At 33.9% G+C, this 17,073-nt stretch overlaps 2 protein-coding genes across 2 annotated transcripts; both read left to right on the plus strand.

The window, feature by feature from the left end:
• Window positions 1-425: 425 nt before the first annotated feature.
• LOC130724025 (guanine nucleotide-binding protein-like NSN1) lies at window positions 426-6,836 on the plus strand. The gene is made up of 9 exons (XM_057575186.1): window positions 426-565; window positions 659-903; window positions 2,651-2,747; window positions 2,836-3,009; window positions 3,097-3,311; window positions 4,830-5,094; window positions 5,629-5,808; window positions 5,935-6,146; window positions 6,305-6,836. The coding sequence occupies exons 1-9, from the start codon at window positions 547-549 to the stop codon at window positions 6,674-6,676; spliced, it is 1,779 nt and encodes a 592-aa protein (XP_057431169.1). The 5' UTR covers window positions 426-546; the 3' UTR covers window positions 6,677-6,836.
• A 1,511-nt stretch (window positions 6,837-8,347) lies between these two features.
• LOC130724331 (uncharacterized) lies at window positions 8,348-9,521 on the plus strand. Its single transcript, XM_057575535.1, has 3 exons — window positions 8,348-8,671; window positions 8,768-8,835; window positions 8,958-9,521. Exons 1-3 carry the CDS (start codon window positions 8,584-8,586, stop codon window positions 9,147-9,149), a joined length of 348 nt encoding a protein of 115 aa, XP_057431518.1. The 5' UTR covers window positions 8,348-8,583; the 3' UTR covers window positions 9,150-9,521.
• The last annotated feature ends 7,552 nt before the right edge of the window (window positions 9,522-17,073 follow it).

Raw genomic sequence — 17,073 nt, forward strand, 5'->3', positions numbered from 1 at the left:
ACCGGGTTCGATCCCTATATAGTACACACTATGGGAGGGATAAGAAGTGACTAAATCTTGAAGCTACCGGGTTCGATCCCTATATAGGCCTCTTTTATTTTACAAAATTTAGTCCGAATGGACCATATAAATTTTGGGGGCACTGATACCTCTCTTATTTGGCGCTGGACTGAAGTTTTTGCCAATTTTTACACAAAAAAAAATCTGTTTTTATTTTTAATCCTATTAGGAATAATATTATTAGTCATTCTTTTTTTAAATCTCTGAGAAGTAAATGGTCAATTGGTTTTTTGATTTCTTAAAAAAAAGTAAATCGATCACTTTTTATTTTGTACGAATAAAAAAAACGGTGGATTTTCAAATAATACGGACAAGTTAAATTACTACAGTATTTTTTAAAAAATATAAAAAATAAACCCCTAAACCCTAATTTTCACAAGTAAACACCACCCCATTGCATTGCATAGCTTCGATTTCTCTCTGCGCTTCATCTTCGAAGCTCCTCTGCTTCTGGGTTTCACCTTCTCCTAACAGAAGAACCCGAAAATGGTGAAGAAGAGCAAGAGTAAGTGAACTGCTTTCTCTCTCTCACTCTCTCTCTCTCTCACTTCGATTGGTATTTTTATTTTTTCATTGAATTGAATTGTTGGTTTTGCAGAGAGCAAGAGCAAGAGGGTTCCATTGAAGAAGAAGTATAAGATCATAAAGAAGGTGAAGGAGCACAAGAAGAAACAGGCCAAGGAAGCCAAAAAGCTTACTTTGAATGGTAAGAAGAAGGTTGAGAAGGATCCTGGTATCCCCAATGATTGGCCCTTCAAGGAGCAGGAGTTGAAGGCCCTTGAAGCTCGCCGGGCTCGCGCTATTGACGAATTGGAGCAAAAGAAAGCTGACCGCAAGGAAAGGGTAATTTCTCACTTTGTCAAAATCTTCCTTGATAAAGAAAATTGATTGATTGATTGTGATTTGTGAAAAATGAAGATAAAAGAGGGAGTAATTGGAAGACTTTTTAGTGATATTGGTTTTATGGACCTTAGGTTTTTTTTTCTTATTTACTTCTGAAAGTTTATTTTCCTCGGCGGCATGCTCCACCTTGCCCTTCTTAGAGTGGCCTTCTTAGAGTGGCAGGTGTCAAATTGACCCTCTCAAAATGTAAGCAACCACCCTCACCCCACTAGAACTCCACCGGTTCCTCTAGCATTGTCTTAACATCCGAGCGAGATGAAAGGATCGGCCAAGAAATGCAAATATAGAAAGTGAGTTTAAGAAAGGGTAGAGTTGAGCCATAAAAAAAAGTGGTTTAGCTGAGAATGTGATTTGACCTGAGCTAGGGTCGCAGCCTGATGATTTGTGAGTCTCATGAGTAGGTAGTAGTTAATTACTCCACCTTCATTACTCACGCATCCCTAGACTCTTCTTCAGGCTGCAACACTCTCTCTGAAGTCGGTAAACCACCATTTTTGTCTTTTCTCCTGCTCAACTTTACCCTTTCTCAAACTCTATTTCTTGTCACCGTTCTTTTCATCACTTTTCTCGCTCTTTCTCTCGCTAATGGCAGAGATCCAATGGCTGGGGGTTCCGGTGCTCAGAAGAACCGGTGGAGTTCAAGTGGAGTGGGTGTGGTTGCTAAGATTTGGTAGTGCCGATTTGACACCTGCCACAAGCAGTATGAAACGAAGGCTCTCAGTAAAGGAATGACTGCAGACGTCGTCGCTAGGATGAACATAAGAAAAAGCAGAGAGAGTCTAAGAAGGGCAAGGTGGAGGATGCATGTTCAGAGAGAAAGAAAATTGATTGATTGTGAATTGTAAAAAAATGAAGAAAAAAGAGGGAGTAATTGGATTAGACTTTTTAGTGACCTTGGTTTTATCACTTTTGTGGACCTTAGGTTTTTTTGTTTCCTTATTTAGTTATGATATGAACTATTAGTGTGTGTGTTTGCGTTGTATGGAGGGGAAGGGAAGGACAATTACCTAGTGCTTTAAAGACTAACCTAATGCCAGGGCAAGGTCTAGGGAAAGCTTTATCATGCTTGCAAGAGGTTAATTCCTTAAAGTCAGCCTTGTTAGTACATGGTATGGTAGTAATTCCATCTGTTGTCCTCAAGGCTCGCCATCAAAGGAAAGGAAAAATGGAGTCTTAATTTTAGGAGTTAGAGTTGTATGATATAAAAATCAATAGAAAATGATTAGAAGACTTCATGAAGATATAGTTTTATTCCTTTAATTACAAAAAAATGTTGAAGTAGAGATTATTGAATTGAAATTACATGAAATGAATAATTTACTCTTCCTTTTTTCTCTCTTCATCTAAATTTCTCTATCCCAAACATACCCGTAGCCGTAGGTTTCCTTATAACTTGTAAGCTGTACTGCTTCTGAAGTTAATAATATACTAAACCTATAGGATTTATGTCTATTGATAATAAGATAGGATCAATAAACACTCAAAAACACACTTTTTTAGCAGTTTTGTTACACTCCATTCAAATCAAAGATGATGATGATGTATGTGTCACTACTTATGTGTGTTATGCCTGACATGACATCAATGGCATTTTCAAAATTTAGAATTTCTTTTTCGTCTTGTATGCAGTTGTAGTGCCATTTTTCTTATATTTCTGAAACTTAACTATGCCTAACTCTTGTTTCAGGCTCGAAAAAGGAAATTGGGTTTGCAAGAGGACGATGATAGTTCCAAAGTGGTTGTTAGTGATACTAAAGATTTTGCTACTGTTGGGAAGACCAGAGGTGTTTTTTATTAATGAGCTAAAAAATTGGTTTAGGTCAAATCTGTTTTGCCTCCACTAATTGCAGTTCTTGTATTCTTTTGCCATAGATACCTCTGATAGGGCCTTTTACAAGGATTTGGTAAAGGTCATTGAAGCCTCTGATGTTTTACTAGAGGTCCTTGATGCCCGAGATCCCTTGGGTACCCGTTGTATCGATATAGAAAAGATGGTGATGAAAATGGGACCTGATAAACATCTTGTGTTGCTTTTAAACAAAATTGGTAACTTCTATGCTTACCTTTTTTTCTCACTTTTCACCTTTTAGTAATATTTTTATATTTACATTGACTAATCAATTGTGCTCTTAGATCTTGTCCCACGAGAAGCTGTAGAGAAGTGGCTCAAGTACCTTAGAGAAGAATTACCTACTGTGGCTTTCAAGTGCAGCACCCAGCAACAAAGATCAAACCTAGGGTGGAAGTCTTCTAAAGCAGCCAAACCAAGTAATATTTTGCAATTAAGTGATTGTCTTGGAGCTGATACTCTCCTCAAATTGTTGAAGAATTACTCAAGAAGTCATGAGGTAACATATAATATGGAACAGTGATTTTTTTTGGTCCAAGTAGTGTTTTTTCTTGTAAAGTTGTTGAGTGTTTATTGGAAGTTCATGAGTCTTACGCTCAAGCTTTTCCTGCCCTTTCTCTTTATTGTCTTTGTTTATGTTTATGTATATGCTTCTTTCTCTACATTGATATATACGGTTTCATCTAAATTTCTAATTTTCTATTTTATTCAAGAATGGTTTGCAAGTGTTTATTGGAAGTAGTTGAATTGTAGTTCACCTACTTTTATCCTTTTGTGGTTCAGCAGTAATAGCTGCTTGTAAAATTATAATGTCAAAAGTTTGTGCTGTACTTGAGGTGCTTATTATGTAGAGTTGATACATGAGGTAGGATGTGATTTAGGCACCTCAGTAGTGAACTGCTTATGGTTGCTCCCATGGAATTAGCATCTCAAATATGTAGAGATTATGTGGCCTTCCTGCGTTCTTAGTTTTTGTATGTCGGGGGGGAGGGGATCTGGATCTCTTGAGATAGATTGGGATTTTTGAGAGTGCTAGGTTTGCTGTTGCTACAACTTGATGCACTTCATACAAGTTTCTTACACATTTTGTAATGTGTATTCAATATGGGTATGGGAGTCAAATAGGCTTTGCTATTCTTAGTGTTTCTTGTATCATTTTTTTGCCATGCTAGTTTATTTGACTCATGTTTTTTAGGATTCCATCTACTGATAAGGAAACTTAAACACGGGGACATGGTATTCCAATGCATCAAACAAAATATAAAATCTAAGTAAAAGATGTATAGTACTTTTGAGGAGTTTGTGCTTTTAATATAGTATATTACTGTTTTTTTATTAATTACAAAATAAAAATATGGTATATTACTGTATATACTTGAGGAGGAATGGAGAACCTATGCAATTTTCTTTTTATTCTATGCTTAATTCAGTTTAAAGAAATCTCTGTGGATGTGTATTGTGCTCTTCTGGCATAAAAAGCAAAGAAAAAAGATACACATTGATGATGTCAACACTAGTTTGGACTTGGGATCTGATGTTAGAGAAACCTGTTTTTGTCTTATTATTGGCATCTGTATTTTCTATATTATGGATGCCCTTTTCATCTCATCAGCTTTACTTTAATTTTCTATGTTTCCCTTTGATTGGTTTAAATTTATATCTTCGTTATTTAATATTCTTCCATTTGTTTGATTCTTCATCATCCTGCCTTTAAGGTTCAGGTATTCCATTATATTTTTATTTTCTACCTACTGGGTTCTAAACTATATTTAAATCTTCTAAGTTGGAAGGGTTGCTATGGTGTGCCTCCTTTAAGTGTTATTGCTATCCATCGGGGATTTTGCATTGGACTAATTATATTCTTTTTCCCTAATACTTGCACCTTCTCTTCTAGTCTTATACTCTTAGTGCTTATCTGTTAATTGTTTTGTTATTTTTATGTTTGTTTATTTGATTTGAGACCATTTGTTGTCTATCTAAATTTAATTCATTTATTTTTGCATCCTTGTCTCGACAGATCAAGAAGTCAATCACTGTGGGTTTGATTGGCCTGCCCAATGTTGGTAAGAGCAGTCTTATTAATAGCTTAAAGAGATGCCATGTTGTCAATGTTGGTGCTACTCCCGGGTTAACACGATCAATGCAAGAGGTTCAATTGGACAAAAATGTTAAATTGCTGGATTGCCCTGGTGTTGTTATGCTAAAGTCTCAAGAAAATGACAGTTCTATCGCATTAAAGAATTGCAAGAGAATTGAGAAATTAGATGATCCCATTAGCCCAGGTATTAAGGCATTTGTTCCCATTACTAATTAGTCTCTGCTTATTTAGGTTCTGTGTATTGTAGTAAAGATGTTGCAGTGGATGGTCAAAGCTTTGTTTGATTTTAATGTAAATAAAATAGGAAAAATCAGATGAACTTGCAACATGGAAGAAATACACTTTTTACATCTATGAAAATGTGCAGTTTGTGTGTGTCATTCTTTGGTGCATTTGAACTTAATCTTGGTAGTAGGATAAGTTTATGTTAGTTGCTTCTCTTTAATGTTTTCCTCATGGCAGTTTTTACTAGTTGCATTGGTCCCTTGGTACGTAGTTGATTTTTTGTTTTGGTGGATCTCTTATCTTCGATACATCCCTCCATTCTGTTTATAGATATAAATTGAAGTTCTCTCTATTGAAGTTGTGGAAGTCTACTCTCAAGTGCTTTGAAGTTGGCACCTTAACACTTTTTTGTATTTATGAGAACCTTAATGTTGAAATCCTGACTTCCAAGCTATATTGGTAAATCTAATTCTGTCCTTCATGGACAATGCAGTGAAGGAGATTCTCAAGCTTTGTCCGTCCAAGCTGCTGGTAACTCTGTATAAGATTCCAAGTTTTGATTCTGTTGATGACTTCCTACAGAAGGTTTCTACAGTTAGGGGCAAGCTCAAGAAGGGTGGAATAGTTGACACTGAAGCTGCTGCCAGAATTGTTCTTCATGATTGGAATGAAGGTATACATAGTGAAAATTGTTAGAGCATAAACAGTGAGAAAGGGAACATGTTTCTTTTGATATTAAAAATTAGAAACAGCTTGATGTTACACTAAACTAAGAGAAATGTCTACTTGCATCTTTCAGGTAAAATTCCATATTATACCATGCCCCCAGTTAGGGATCAAGGGGTACCTTCAGAGGCCAAGATAGTTTCAGAGTTTTCCAAAGAATTTAACATTGATGAAGTCTACAATAGTGAATCTTCATTTATTGGGAGTCTTAAATCTGCTGATGCCTTCGATCCTGTTGAAGTTCCGTCAAGTGGCCCTCTCAACCTTGATGAGGCAATGTTAGAGGTCTGTTTTTATTTTGCTGTTTTAAAGACCTTCAAAGTAGGAGAAAATGCCTTGGAAGTGACATACACCATAGGGTTTATTTTATTCTTCACTCAGTTTTACTCTTTTCAATATATTATTTAAAATATACTATCCTCTTACATGCTATTTTTTCTTAGGATGATCAACAAGTTAAACCTTCAGAACAAGAGGATCCTGAAGACATGTCTGACAATGATAATGATGAAGCTATGGAAGATGATAACGAGGATGCCAGCAAGAACAAGGGGAACAGTGCAGCTAGTAGACAAAATGAGAAATTATACACAGCCGATGGTATACTTAATCCAAAACTTAAGCGAGCAGAGAAGAAGAAAAGGAAAAAGGATAAAAAAGCATCATCAGATCCCATGGATGATGATTATGACTTCAAAGTTGATTACTTCAAAAAGGGAGCCACAATGGATGCTGAAGAGAGCAACAATGAGGATGAAGATGATGAACAAGTCAGCTCTGAGGTGCCCATGTCTGGTATTGAGGTTGATGAATGATTAGGAAGTGTTAAAAGAGAGTGTTACTAGCATTTTTCTACCTATGTATGGGTGGCAGTGGCAATTTTGATACATGCACTAGTTCTTTTTAATTGTGGAAAGACATGAATATTTGTACCTTCTATTTGCTGTTTAATTAACTTGCATATAGTTTTCATTATCTTCTAATGGTAATTTTCTTTTCCTTTTATTTTTAACAATATAGTAAATTGTGAATGGTATTGTAGTGCTAACATTAACATTATATATTAATAAACTAACAAATACTACTGCTTGAAGTGTAAAATATAACTTAGCGGACAGATTATTTATAGATCATTTTGGTAAAAAGCATTAATTTAGGGTGAGGGAATTATGCCACAATAGGATGGAGGGACAGCTGACGGGCTTAATGAAGCACTTACGGTGTATTTATATTCACCTTACTCCAAGGGAATGAGTTAGGTTTCAAACTTGTGTCAAATTCAAGAGTATATAAAAAGTACTCCCTCCGGTCTTATTTATAAGCAACAAAAAAAAAATTCACATAGTTTAAGAAATGTAGTTAAACTAGATAAAATGCATTAAATTTGTCTTAAATTAAAATGAACTTCCAAAATTACCCTTTGTTATTAGTGTTGGAAAGTGGAAAAGAGAGAGAATAATTAATGAGACACATTTTACAAGTTAGAATTAATAAGGGCATCATTGGAAAAAATTAATTAATATAGCTCAAACTTTCATTTGGTTCTTATAAAAAGGACCAAGATTTTTCTTCTCTTTCATGCTTATAAATAGGACCGGAGGGAGTAGTGTTTAAGTAAACAGTTACTCCAAGGTTGCTGAGCTATTTCCAAAAACACAACTCGTTTAAGTTGGAGTAAATGAGGAGCTGAGCATTTAAAAAAAAACGGTAGAAAGTTTGCTAAGGTTTTCCTAGGCCATTGTGTCGTGCTCTTATTTACGTTGTGTCTCTATAGCATCACCTCCACCGCCAACATCAGTTTCACCACCATTATCGCCGCCACCACCTTCCAACAACACCACCACCACCACTGTTAACGTTGCCGCCACCACCACCATCGTTGCCATTGTTGCTACTGTCATCGTCGCTACCGCCGCCACTACCACATCGTCGCCACCACCACCTTCTAGCACCTCCGCGCTCCACCACTACCTCCACCATCACCATCCACACCACTAGGTAACAACCACCACCTCCACCACTGCCTCCGCCACTAGGTACACCGACTTCCACCACCATTGCTACCTAACTCCACCACTCCACCATCGTGTTATCATAACTATCCAGTGCTGTGAATTTAAAAAAGAATAAAGTTTTTTTTCTTTAATTAAACTAGCTTTTAAGCTATAAAAAATAAAGAACTGGCAAAAAAATTACTTTTTTCTTAAAGCACTTATTTTAAACTTTAACTTAGTAGTAATAACTTTTAAGACAGAAAAAAAAAAACTTGGCTAAACGGTACCTAAACTTTAAAAATCTTACCACGTGCACTAAGACCGCTAACTATGATTATTATTCCTAAAATTGAAATACCAAAGCTATTTGTCAATGTGGTAAGTAGAGATATTAAAGAGCAGCATGCATATATCAGCATATGTATGGACAGTTTTGGTTGTCATTAATTGCTCTTGTTTTGAGAGAACAGTGGGAATGAAGACAGTGATAAAGTATTTAATGCTTGTAATGGAATGCGAGCCCTTTGCAACAACAACAAATGAGTTTTGTTTGGGAAGCTCATCTTCTTCCTCATCCTCTTCAACTTTTGCTTTCCTGCTTTTGAGGCAGACTTTGGTTTCAACAGAACAGAAGCAGCTTCTTGTTATTGTGATAACACCACTACAGTCACTCCAACACAAGTGAGGTTTGGTTTTGGTCATATAACTGATAAACAACAATTGACATCATGAAGGTTTCTGGCTTTTGTGTCATATTTTTGGCTGCTTTCATTCTCCTTAACTTCTTAAGTCCCACTCTTGTCTCCTGGTTTCCTGGTAAAATATCTTGTATCCATTTTGCAATTTTTTTTGTTCAGTAGAAAAAATGATCTCTTGCCATATTTTACAATTTTAATGCCTTCCCAATCCCAGATTTTGTTGCTACCACCACCAGCTCAGGTGATAAAACAACACTGATTGCAGTAAGGAGGAAACTGAAGGTATGATGCTTTAAAAAGTCTATGGACTTGAAAAAAAAAAAAAAAAACAATAAACATGACAATTGATTACAGTTAAAATTGCAGTATCTTTTAATTGTTGTTTGCCATGAAATTAATTTCAGGAAAATGGAAATGGTATTAGAAGCAACAACAAGGATGATACTGGTCACATGACTCTGGATGATTACCATCCAATTCATCCACCACCAGGTTCAGATCCAGATGAGATTTTGCGTCCACGTCCTGTTGAGCATGGAAGTCCTCTTAATCCATATATGCCAAAACCTCCTCCTCCTCCTAGTAATCCAGAGTAACTCTCATGCTCAAAATATAGCTAGAAATGCTACTAACATGAAATCTTTTGCTCTGTAATCCCTTTTTTCTCATATGGGAAAAACAATACCAAATATAAATTTGTCTTTTGGCATCCTATAAAGTGGAGAATGTGCTAATAGAATTTGCTCCATCATAGTAACTATGTCAAGCAATGGTTCCTTCTTTGGAATTCAATCATTAGTTCAATCTGAATTGACTAATTTTTATGTTGATCTGAGATCTATGCAACTATGCAATTATTCATGTTAAGAACTAAGTTGAGATTGTAAATCTTCAATGCAATCAAACTGTGAGCTGCTCCAATTTGAGGAATATCTCATGAAATAAAAAACTACAATTTATTTTTGCAACTTATATTGCACTTTATCTTTTCTCTCGGTAGAGCTTGTTACAAAGCAATTGTATTCTATTACAACATTGCTTTTACATATAAACTGTCAAATCTTTTACAAATAAGATTCTACTAAAATGAAACTTGTGCTACTTGGTTTAGAGCTATTGCACTGCTTAGCCCCAATATTCCTCATAAATTTTATAACAGCATGACAAAAGTTCTTAGTCACTTAAACAGGTTGTCCTCATACTGATCTTATGGCTGAAGGATTGAACGGCCTAGTTAAGAAAAGCATTGAGTTCCAATAGATTATCATGTTAGAAGGTTAGCAATCAAGAGGTGGAAATTTTAGTGTTATAGTTCGCTGATGACACCTTATTTATGAGAGAAGCATCTTTATAGAATGTGATAATGATGAAATGCATTATAAGATGATTTGAACTCATTTCAGGCCTAAAAGTGAACTTCTCTAAATATAGTTGTGTTGAGGTGGCAGTACCTGAGAAGGATCTTAGGGGACTTATCTCGATTTTGAACTTTATTCAAACTATGAATCTCTCTCTTGTATATCTTGGTATTCCGATTGATGGTAATCCAAGACGATATTCATTTTGGAAACCTATTATTCTCAAAATAAATAATAAGCTCTCAATAAGATGGCATAATCTGCCTCATTAAAAGTATCCTTTTTGCTCTTCTCTTTTTTATTTGTCTTTTTTCTGGATTCCAAAAGGAGTTGTTAAATCAGGGAAAATTATGAGAAAAATCCATGGGGGAGGGGGGATGGAGAAGGAAAACAAACTAGCATTGAGTTAAGTGAGAAAGATTCAATTGGGCTTTGAGTATAACAGAATGGAAGCTATTAAATAAAGCCTTGTTGGTAAGTGGAGGCGGAGATTGCTCCATGAAATTTACTTTTACCTACACAAACACACCAAAAGATAGGTTAAACAAAATTAATTGTAATAATTTAATAAGTGATTTTATATTTTCTGTCTTTTTCGAAGACCCGTTAGAGACATTTTGATTTTCCTTTATATAGAGGACCTACTAAATTTTAGAAAAATTCATCACTCATTTTCATGTACTAGTGTTCTTTACCCGTACATTGCACGACGATTAAATTTATTGTAAAGATAAATTAATAGTAATGTGTTTTAACTTAGTTTAGACTCTTTTCAGTAAGTATAAAAGATATGGAACCGAACATATGTTACAAACATGTAGATGAATTAACCACAGTAAATATATTTATTTGATGAGGTTGTAGATATCTCACAGTGTCAACACTTGAATAGTAATAAAAACCACGTTTTTAAGTAATGCATTACATGAAAATTGAAATGAGATAAACATAACAATGACAGCAACATGAACCCTTATTCGAAATTGTAGTCCATGATTAATAATAAAGACTTCATAACCGAGCTTGTTGTCAATCAAGCATATTTGTACTATAGAACCTAGAAAGGAAGAAAAAATTATTAGTGTAATAATCAGTAACTAATACAAATATAAACTGTGTATAATTTGAAAGTGGTAAACTAACCTTATAGAAACGTCATTACACCTTCAAATTAGATGATCAATAAATTGCTTGATATCTTTTTATGCTGTAAAACAATAAAGAGAATAACCATATCAGTTTTCCTAATTCTACCATTTAAATTGACATTAATTGTAAGATAAATAAACACTTACATGTCAAATATTATCGAAGACTTCTTGATACACTACATTGCGTGTAGTGTTAGATACAACTCCTTCGTCATCTATGAGCATCTTCAACCCTTTTCTAGATTTAACTCTAGAAAGTGCAACATATAGCTGCCTGTGAGTAAAGACAGGCTTTGACAAATACAGTCCAACATGAGATAAAGAAAATTTCAAAATTATGAATTTCGGAAAATTTAGGGTATGGTAAACATGGAAATTCCTTGAGTGACCTTCCATTGCCTTGCAATATTTTTTCAATCTCAATCATACATAAGTTCTGTAATTCTTCATCCTCTATACGAAGATCTGAAGGAAATTAAATGAAATAAGACAAATAAATTAAATTAGAAAATTAAATTAAATGAGAAATATTGATTTTTTTTTTTCATTTTGAGAAAGAAAATGCATTTACACAACTTTAATTTTTCCTTCTAATCACACTCACCATATTTTGATAATGTCAAATTAGGATTATTTTTATAAAATGGTAGTAGTTTTAACGTGATACCCATGTGAAAAAGTATTTTTATAAAAACTTGACACATTTATTTAGATAATAGAAGCCCTGATATAGTTTTTTTATATTTTTTTTAACGTGCAACAAATAATAGTGAGTTTGGTAGGGAAATCTTTTTTTTTATTGGGAAAACTAATTATAGGTTAATTTGAGTATAAGAAAAAAGTATCTCCATAAAAATTAGAAAATAGATATGGTATGTAATTTCTATATTTTAGCATGTGTAAAAATTATGATAGTACATTTTTTAGATTGCTGCATAATTTTCTAAATACGGTAAATACTATTTGGTTTACTTAACATATGGAAAGAAAAAGTAATAACAGTGGACAATTATACATGTCAAAAAATAAATGCATACTAATTCTTAAGGGATAAAAAAGAAAATATTACTAATTAAGGCCAAAAAATTAATATTGATGAAATACCTAGAATGTTGAGTGCTTTTGTTCTGTCATATAAAATCTCATTACTTAAAAGAGTCCAAGACTTTCTCCAAACTTCTTGTGACCTGGAAATCAAGTTTATCATCAGCATTCTGGAAAATAATTTCCTTTGCTGAGATCCGGTACCAAGTTCACTTGCAATTGAAATTCCATCAACATACTCCTGGTCATCCTCCAGTAATCCCATCGCTTCGCATGCATCGCGGAATGTGGGAAAAACAACACCCTTTACAATTCTTATGCTTTTAAAACTGTCACAACCTTTTCGCCTATTTAATAAAACACGCATGTAGTAATTTTCTCCCATTCCAGGAGCAATAAATTGCAATCAACCAAGAGAAATGACTCTTTCCTAGGAAGTCATATTGTTGATTTTTTGTTGTACACAAACTTGGAAGGAAATTCTGCATATGTGAGATTTCTCCCCTCCTGGTACTTCTTGTTGGCATCCATCCATGCCAAGAATTGAGTGCCCTTTTCAGTTGAGTTTTCCTTCACAACTTTCAAATCGTCATTCTCTTTGAATAAAACACTTTGTTGGTTTGGAAGATGAAATCCTAATCTCAACACTGGAGGCCATCTATCTTAAATATCATATTTGAATGTTCTCCACGTGACTTCACATGGAGTAAGGTACCAGCATTTAATTTCAGGAGTTAAAAAATTCAAATGATATTAATCATAAACTCATCTTATATGGTAGCTGCATTTTAGGTACCTGCTAATAATGTACTTGTTTTCAAAAAAAAAATTACCGTTTTAAACTTAAATATTCACTCCTTAGTTGACGGGTTCCTTTTATTTTTTAATTATGTTTTTTTATCAAGTAAAACCAACCACACATATTTCTAATAATGGAAAAAAATCAATACTATTCGTTTTCATTTTTAAAATAGGAATTTACATTTGACAAACATTTAAGACATCACCATAAATGGAATAATTTTTTGATATTAAAGTGAAAATAAATTGACTCCTTAAAATCCACAACTTAAGGAACTAATATGTATAAATTCTTCTTAGACATTAAATTATTATTCTTTCTTAATGATTAAATATAAAAAAGGAAAAATCAGAGTCTTATGGAATAAAACGAAATTACCATTTTTTTCCACTACATTAGCTTACGAAATTTAATGTTTTCATTTTAAAATGGTTTTAAACACTGACTTAATTTTTTTCACGCACACTTATTGGAGGAACTTATGCATTCAATGCAAGAATAAACAAAAAATACCTCAATTAATTTCTAGAGTAAAACATATTTGTGACTCAGAAAATTACCTGCAATCATAATATTGTTTGATTTCATCTTGTTGTTCAGATTCGTCAACACTGGTACCACCATTGGATATCTGAACATTGACTCTATCAGGTCCTTTGTTAATATACTTGAAAAGATATTTTATAGCATTCGACTTATTGCAGTACTCAACATTGATGTGTTCTTGATAGCGCATAAGCAAGACTGGGTTATAAGGAACAACAAAACCATTATCGAGAGGAACTCCTTTCTTCAAAATTGTAATCCCAGTTCTTCTTCTTGTATAAATTGGATAACCATCATCATCAACTGTTGTGCAATTTTAATTTTTTTTTGAAAAGTGTTTAGAACACTTTACATCGACCATGCAAACTGACTTAGGGTCAACAACACCACATGGACCATGCATCATGTATGATGATATTGCCTTGTATAAATTTGGATAAACTTTAGGATCAGGAAGCTCTGCAGAAACATGTTTGTCTATATCCTCAATTTTTTTAATTTTGTGTTGAGGTTGAAGCCACAAAAGTATGTGTGGGGGGGCAGATTCTTCTATGAGAGGATTAAAAAGAACCTTTGTAGATCTATAAACATTTTGGATACTTGTCTTACCTGTAACATAAAAATTATGAATGTTTTCAAAAAAATTGTCACTGCACTTTAATTATTTGACACCAGATGAAACTTTAAAATACCTTTAAAGGGCTTTACTTTGACACAACTCACAACAACAACAGCATTGGTTGCATCAACAGATCCAAGATAACCAACGACCTCATCAACATACTTTCCAAAAAAGGCGCATTCAACCCGAGCCCTATTAAGACGCATGAGAAATTATAAAACCGTAAAAACTTAATAATTAAAGATGGATAAAATTTGAATAAGCTTTGAACATTGGGTGTACCCATCTTGGTCAAGTTCAATAGTAATTCTTTTATGCTTCCCGCCATCTTTTTCGAATTCTTGTTCAGCACTTGCACCAGTGAGAATTCCAATCACATCTGCAAAATCATAGAAACATTAATCCAAAACCCAGAACAGTAATTTAAAAATCAAAAGGTACAAAAAGAGTATATACCAAATAAGAAAAGACGTATCAAGATCCTTGAACATTATATCAGATATTGGCACAAAATTGTACGGGCTTAAGTTGATGGCCTTGTTGGGAACCAAGCGCACAGATGTATGAATATCAAAGTTGATCTTGAATGGATGTGAGATTGGTCGGAAATCACGACCGCTTTCACCAACACCAAAGAACGAAATTTGATATACACGTCCTTCACTTAGCAAAGATTGGAATCGGTATATCAGAGTCTTCCTAACCGAAGCATGAATCTTAACACCCTGAAATTCAATAAAAGAAGAACATAAGCGATTTATAGTATAAGCAAAAGAACGTAAAACATGGTGTTTACGTGAAAAATTGATTTACCTTGTCATCCATAAGAATCATGTCTATGGAAAATGGAAGCTTGGATCCATATAGGCTCGGACTAAGCCACAAACGGGTCACCTTTGCAACAATAGACCAGTTCTCTTTGGAGGCATCGATGGTGGCGAGGTCGTCGATTGCCATTAGAACACAGTATATTTCAAAGCTAATAGTTGGTGGGAATAAATGATGAAGTTGAAGAATAACATGAGGTGTTTATATAGGAATTTGAGAATTAGGGTTACTGGTATATTCATCTTAAAAAGGAAGAAAAAAAAATAACGACTGATGTTTATTTGAAATATGCGTAATCACGTTAAAAAAAAAATATATGCGTAATCAAAGTTTCATCTTCATTCTTGACTTTTTTTGTAACGAATAAACGGAATGCCCTTTAAAATGACGGTTCATGGTGGAACGAAAAATATCAAATTAATGTGTAGATGCAAACCTTTCATGTAAACCTTTCATTAGAATTCTTGACTTTGTGAGAGTATTAAAACCAATTTGTTGACTACTTTAATCGCTGATTTTGCTAACCTTTAAGAGTATTAAAACTGATTTTAATTCTTGACTTTTTGTAAGAGTATTAAAACCAATTTATTGACTTTTTTTGTAAACAGTAATAACACCAATTAAATGCATCAAATGCCTTGCGTGAACTACTCAATCTGATTCCCTATTAAAGGAAAATAGGGAATGCAATTAATTAGGGGAGGTATTCGAATTTTTTTGAAATAATACAGTATTTAAAAAATTAGAGCATTTATAGAAAATTATGCTTAAGCATGAAAATAGCTGATTGTTGTTTTTACTTTTGACAATGTAATTAGCATTAAATGTATATTTGAACGGATTCGAATTTTTCATTCTTACACAGAATTCAAATTTTTCATGCAATTAATTAGGGGTCATAAATCTATAAAAACTAAATCATCATTCTTTGAATAATGAGCCTCCATTAAAAAACTGAAATAAAATTGGGCTTCTAGTATTTTGGTCCAAAACAATCAGAAGGTGACACTTGTCCTGTAAAGAGGGGGGTGATTAAGAGTAATTCTTGGAGTGCCAAGTCATGGAGGTGGGGCTCACAACCTTCCTCTTTTCTAAAGTATATAGATACCATTGTATTTTTGAAATTTTTTATAATTCCAAAATTATGATTATTACTAGTAATTACTAATTACTCTTTTTTTTTCGAAAGCAAAAATTATATAAATAAGGAAATGATAGGATATACATCATTCTCTAAAGGGATCAAAAGTAATCATACACAAAAAAGAACCCCAAACAATATAACCAACCCGGAGCAACAAGGAAACAAAAACCCACAAAACCACCTTAAAGCCCTAAAAAACCCCTAAAGATACCCAAGCTCCGATAAAACCCAAAAAACTCCCTCCGCTAAACTAAAGAGATTGGCGCGCCATGATCTGAGCTGCAATCATGGCTTGGGCTGTTCCGTCTAAGCAATCGTACACCATACCTAGGCGTTCCTTAAGAATAGCGCTCCAAGCTCCGATCAAAACCCAAAAACTCCCTCCGCTAAACTAAAGAGATTGACGCACCATGATATGAGCTGCAATCATGGCTTGGGCTGTCCCGTCTGAGCAATCGTACACCATACCTAGGTGTTCCTTAAGAATAGTACTTCGCGACCGGGTCATGACACCATAAGGCTCCGACAACTTCTTACTAATTAGTTATTTTCAACACTCGACAATATATTAATTAAGGATAAATGTGGAAGATTCTTTCTTTTTAAACTAATACTTTGATTAATCTCATTACATATTTTTTAATAAGTGTAATTTTCATATAATTAAGAACAAATTGAATTCAGTACTTAAAAATATTAAAAAATAAACTAAAATAAAATTACTACAATTTTAAAAGTTTCATCTTGATATCCAATCAAGTGAGATGAACATAAAATTATGTCCTAAACAAATAAAAGAGAAACCTAAACCCTAATTTGTCTGTTGTCTTGTATGATGCACCGTACACGGGTACACGAGATCCCCTCATGCACCAGAATTGGCTACACGTCAAGTCCGGGTACACTCGTTACTCGGGTACAAACAATTCCATATCCAAACAAAAAAAATCAGGTACATAATGATATGTTAGGGATACTTGAAGAAAAAATTACTTCGTTTTGTGCTTTTTTTTAAGCAATTAAAA

Source organism: Lotus japonicus, chromosome 6 (genome assembly GCF_012489685.1).
Source record: "Lotus japonicus ecotype B-129 chromosome 6, LjGifu_v1.2".
Classification (NCBI taxonomy): Eukaryota; Viridiplantae; Streptophyta; class Magnoliopsida; order Fabales; family Fabaceae; genus Lotus; species Lotus japonicus.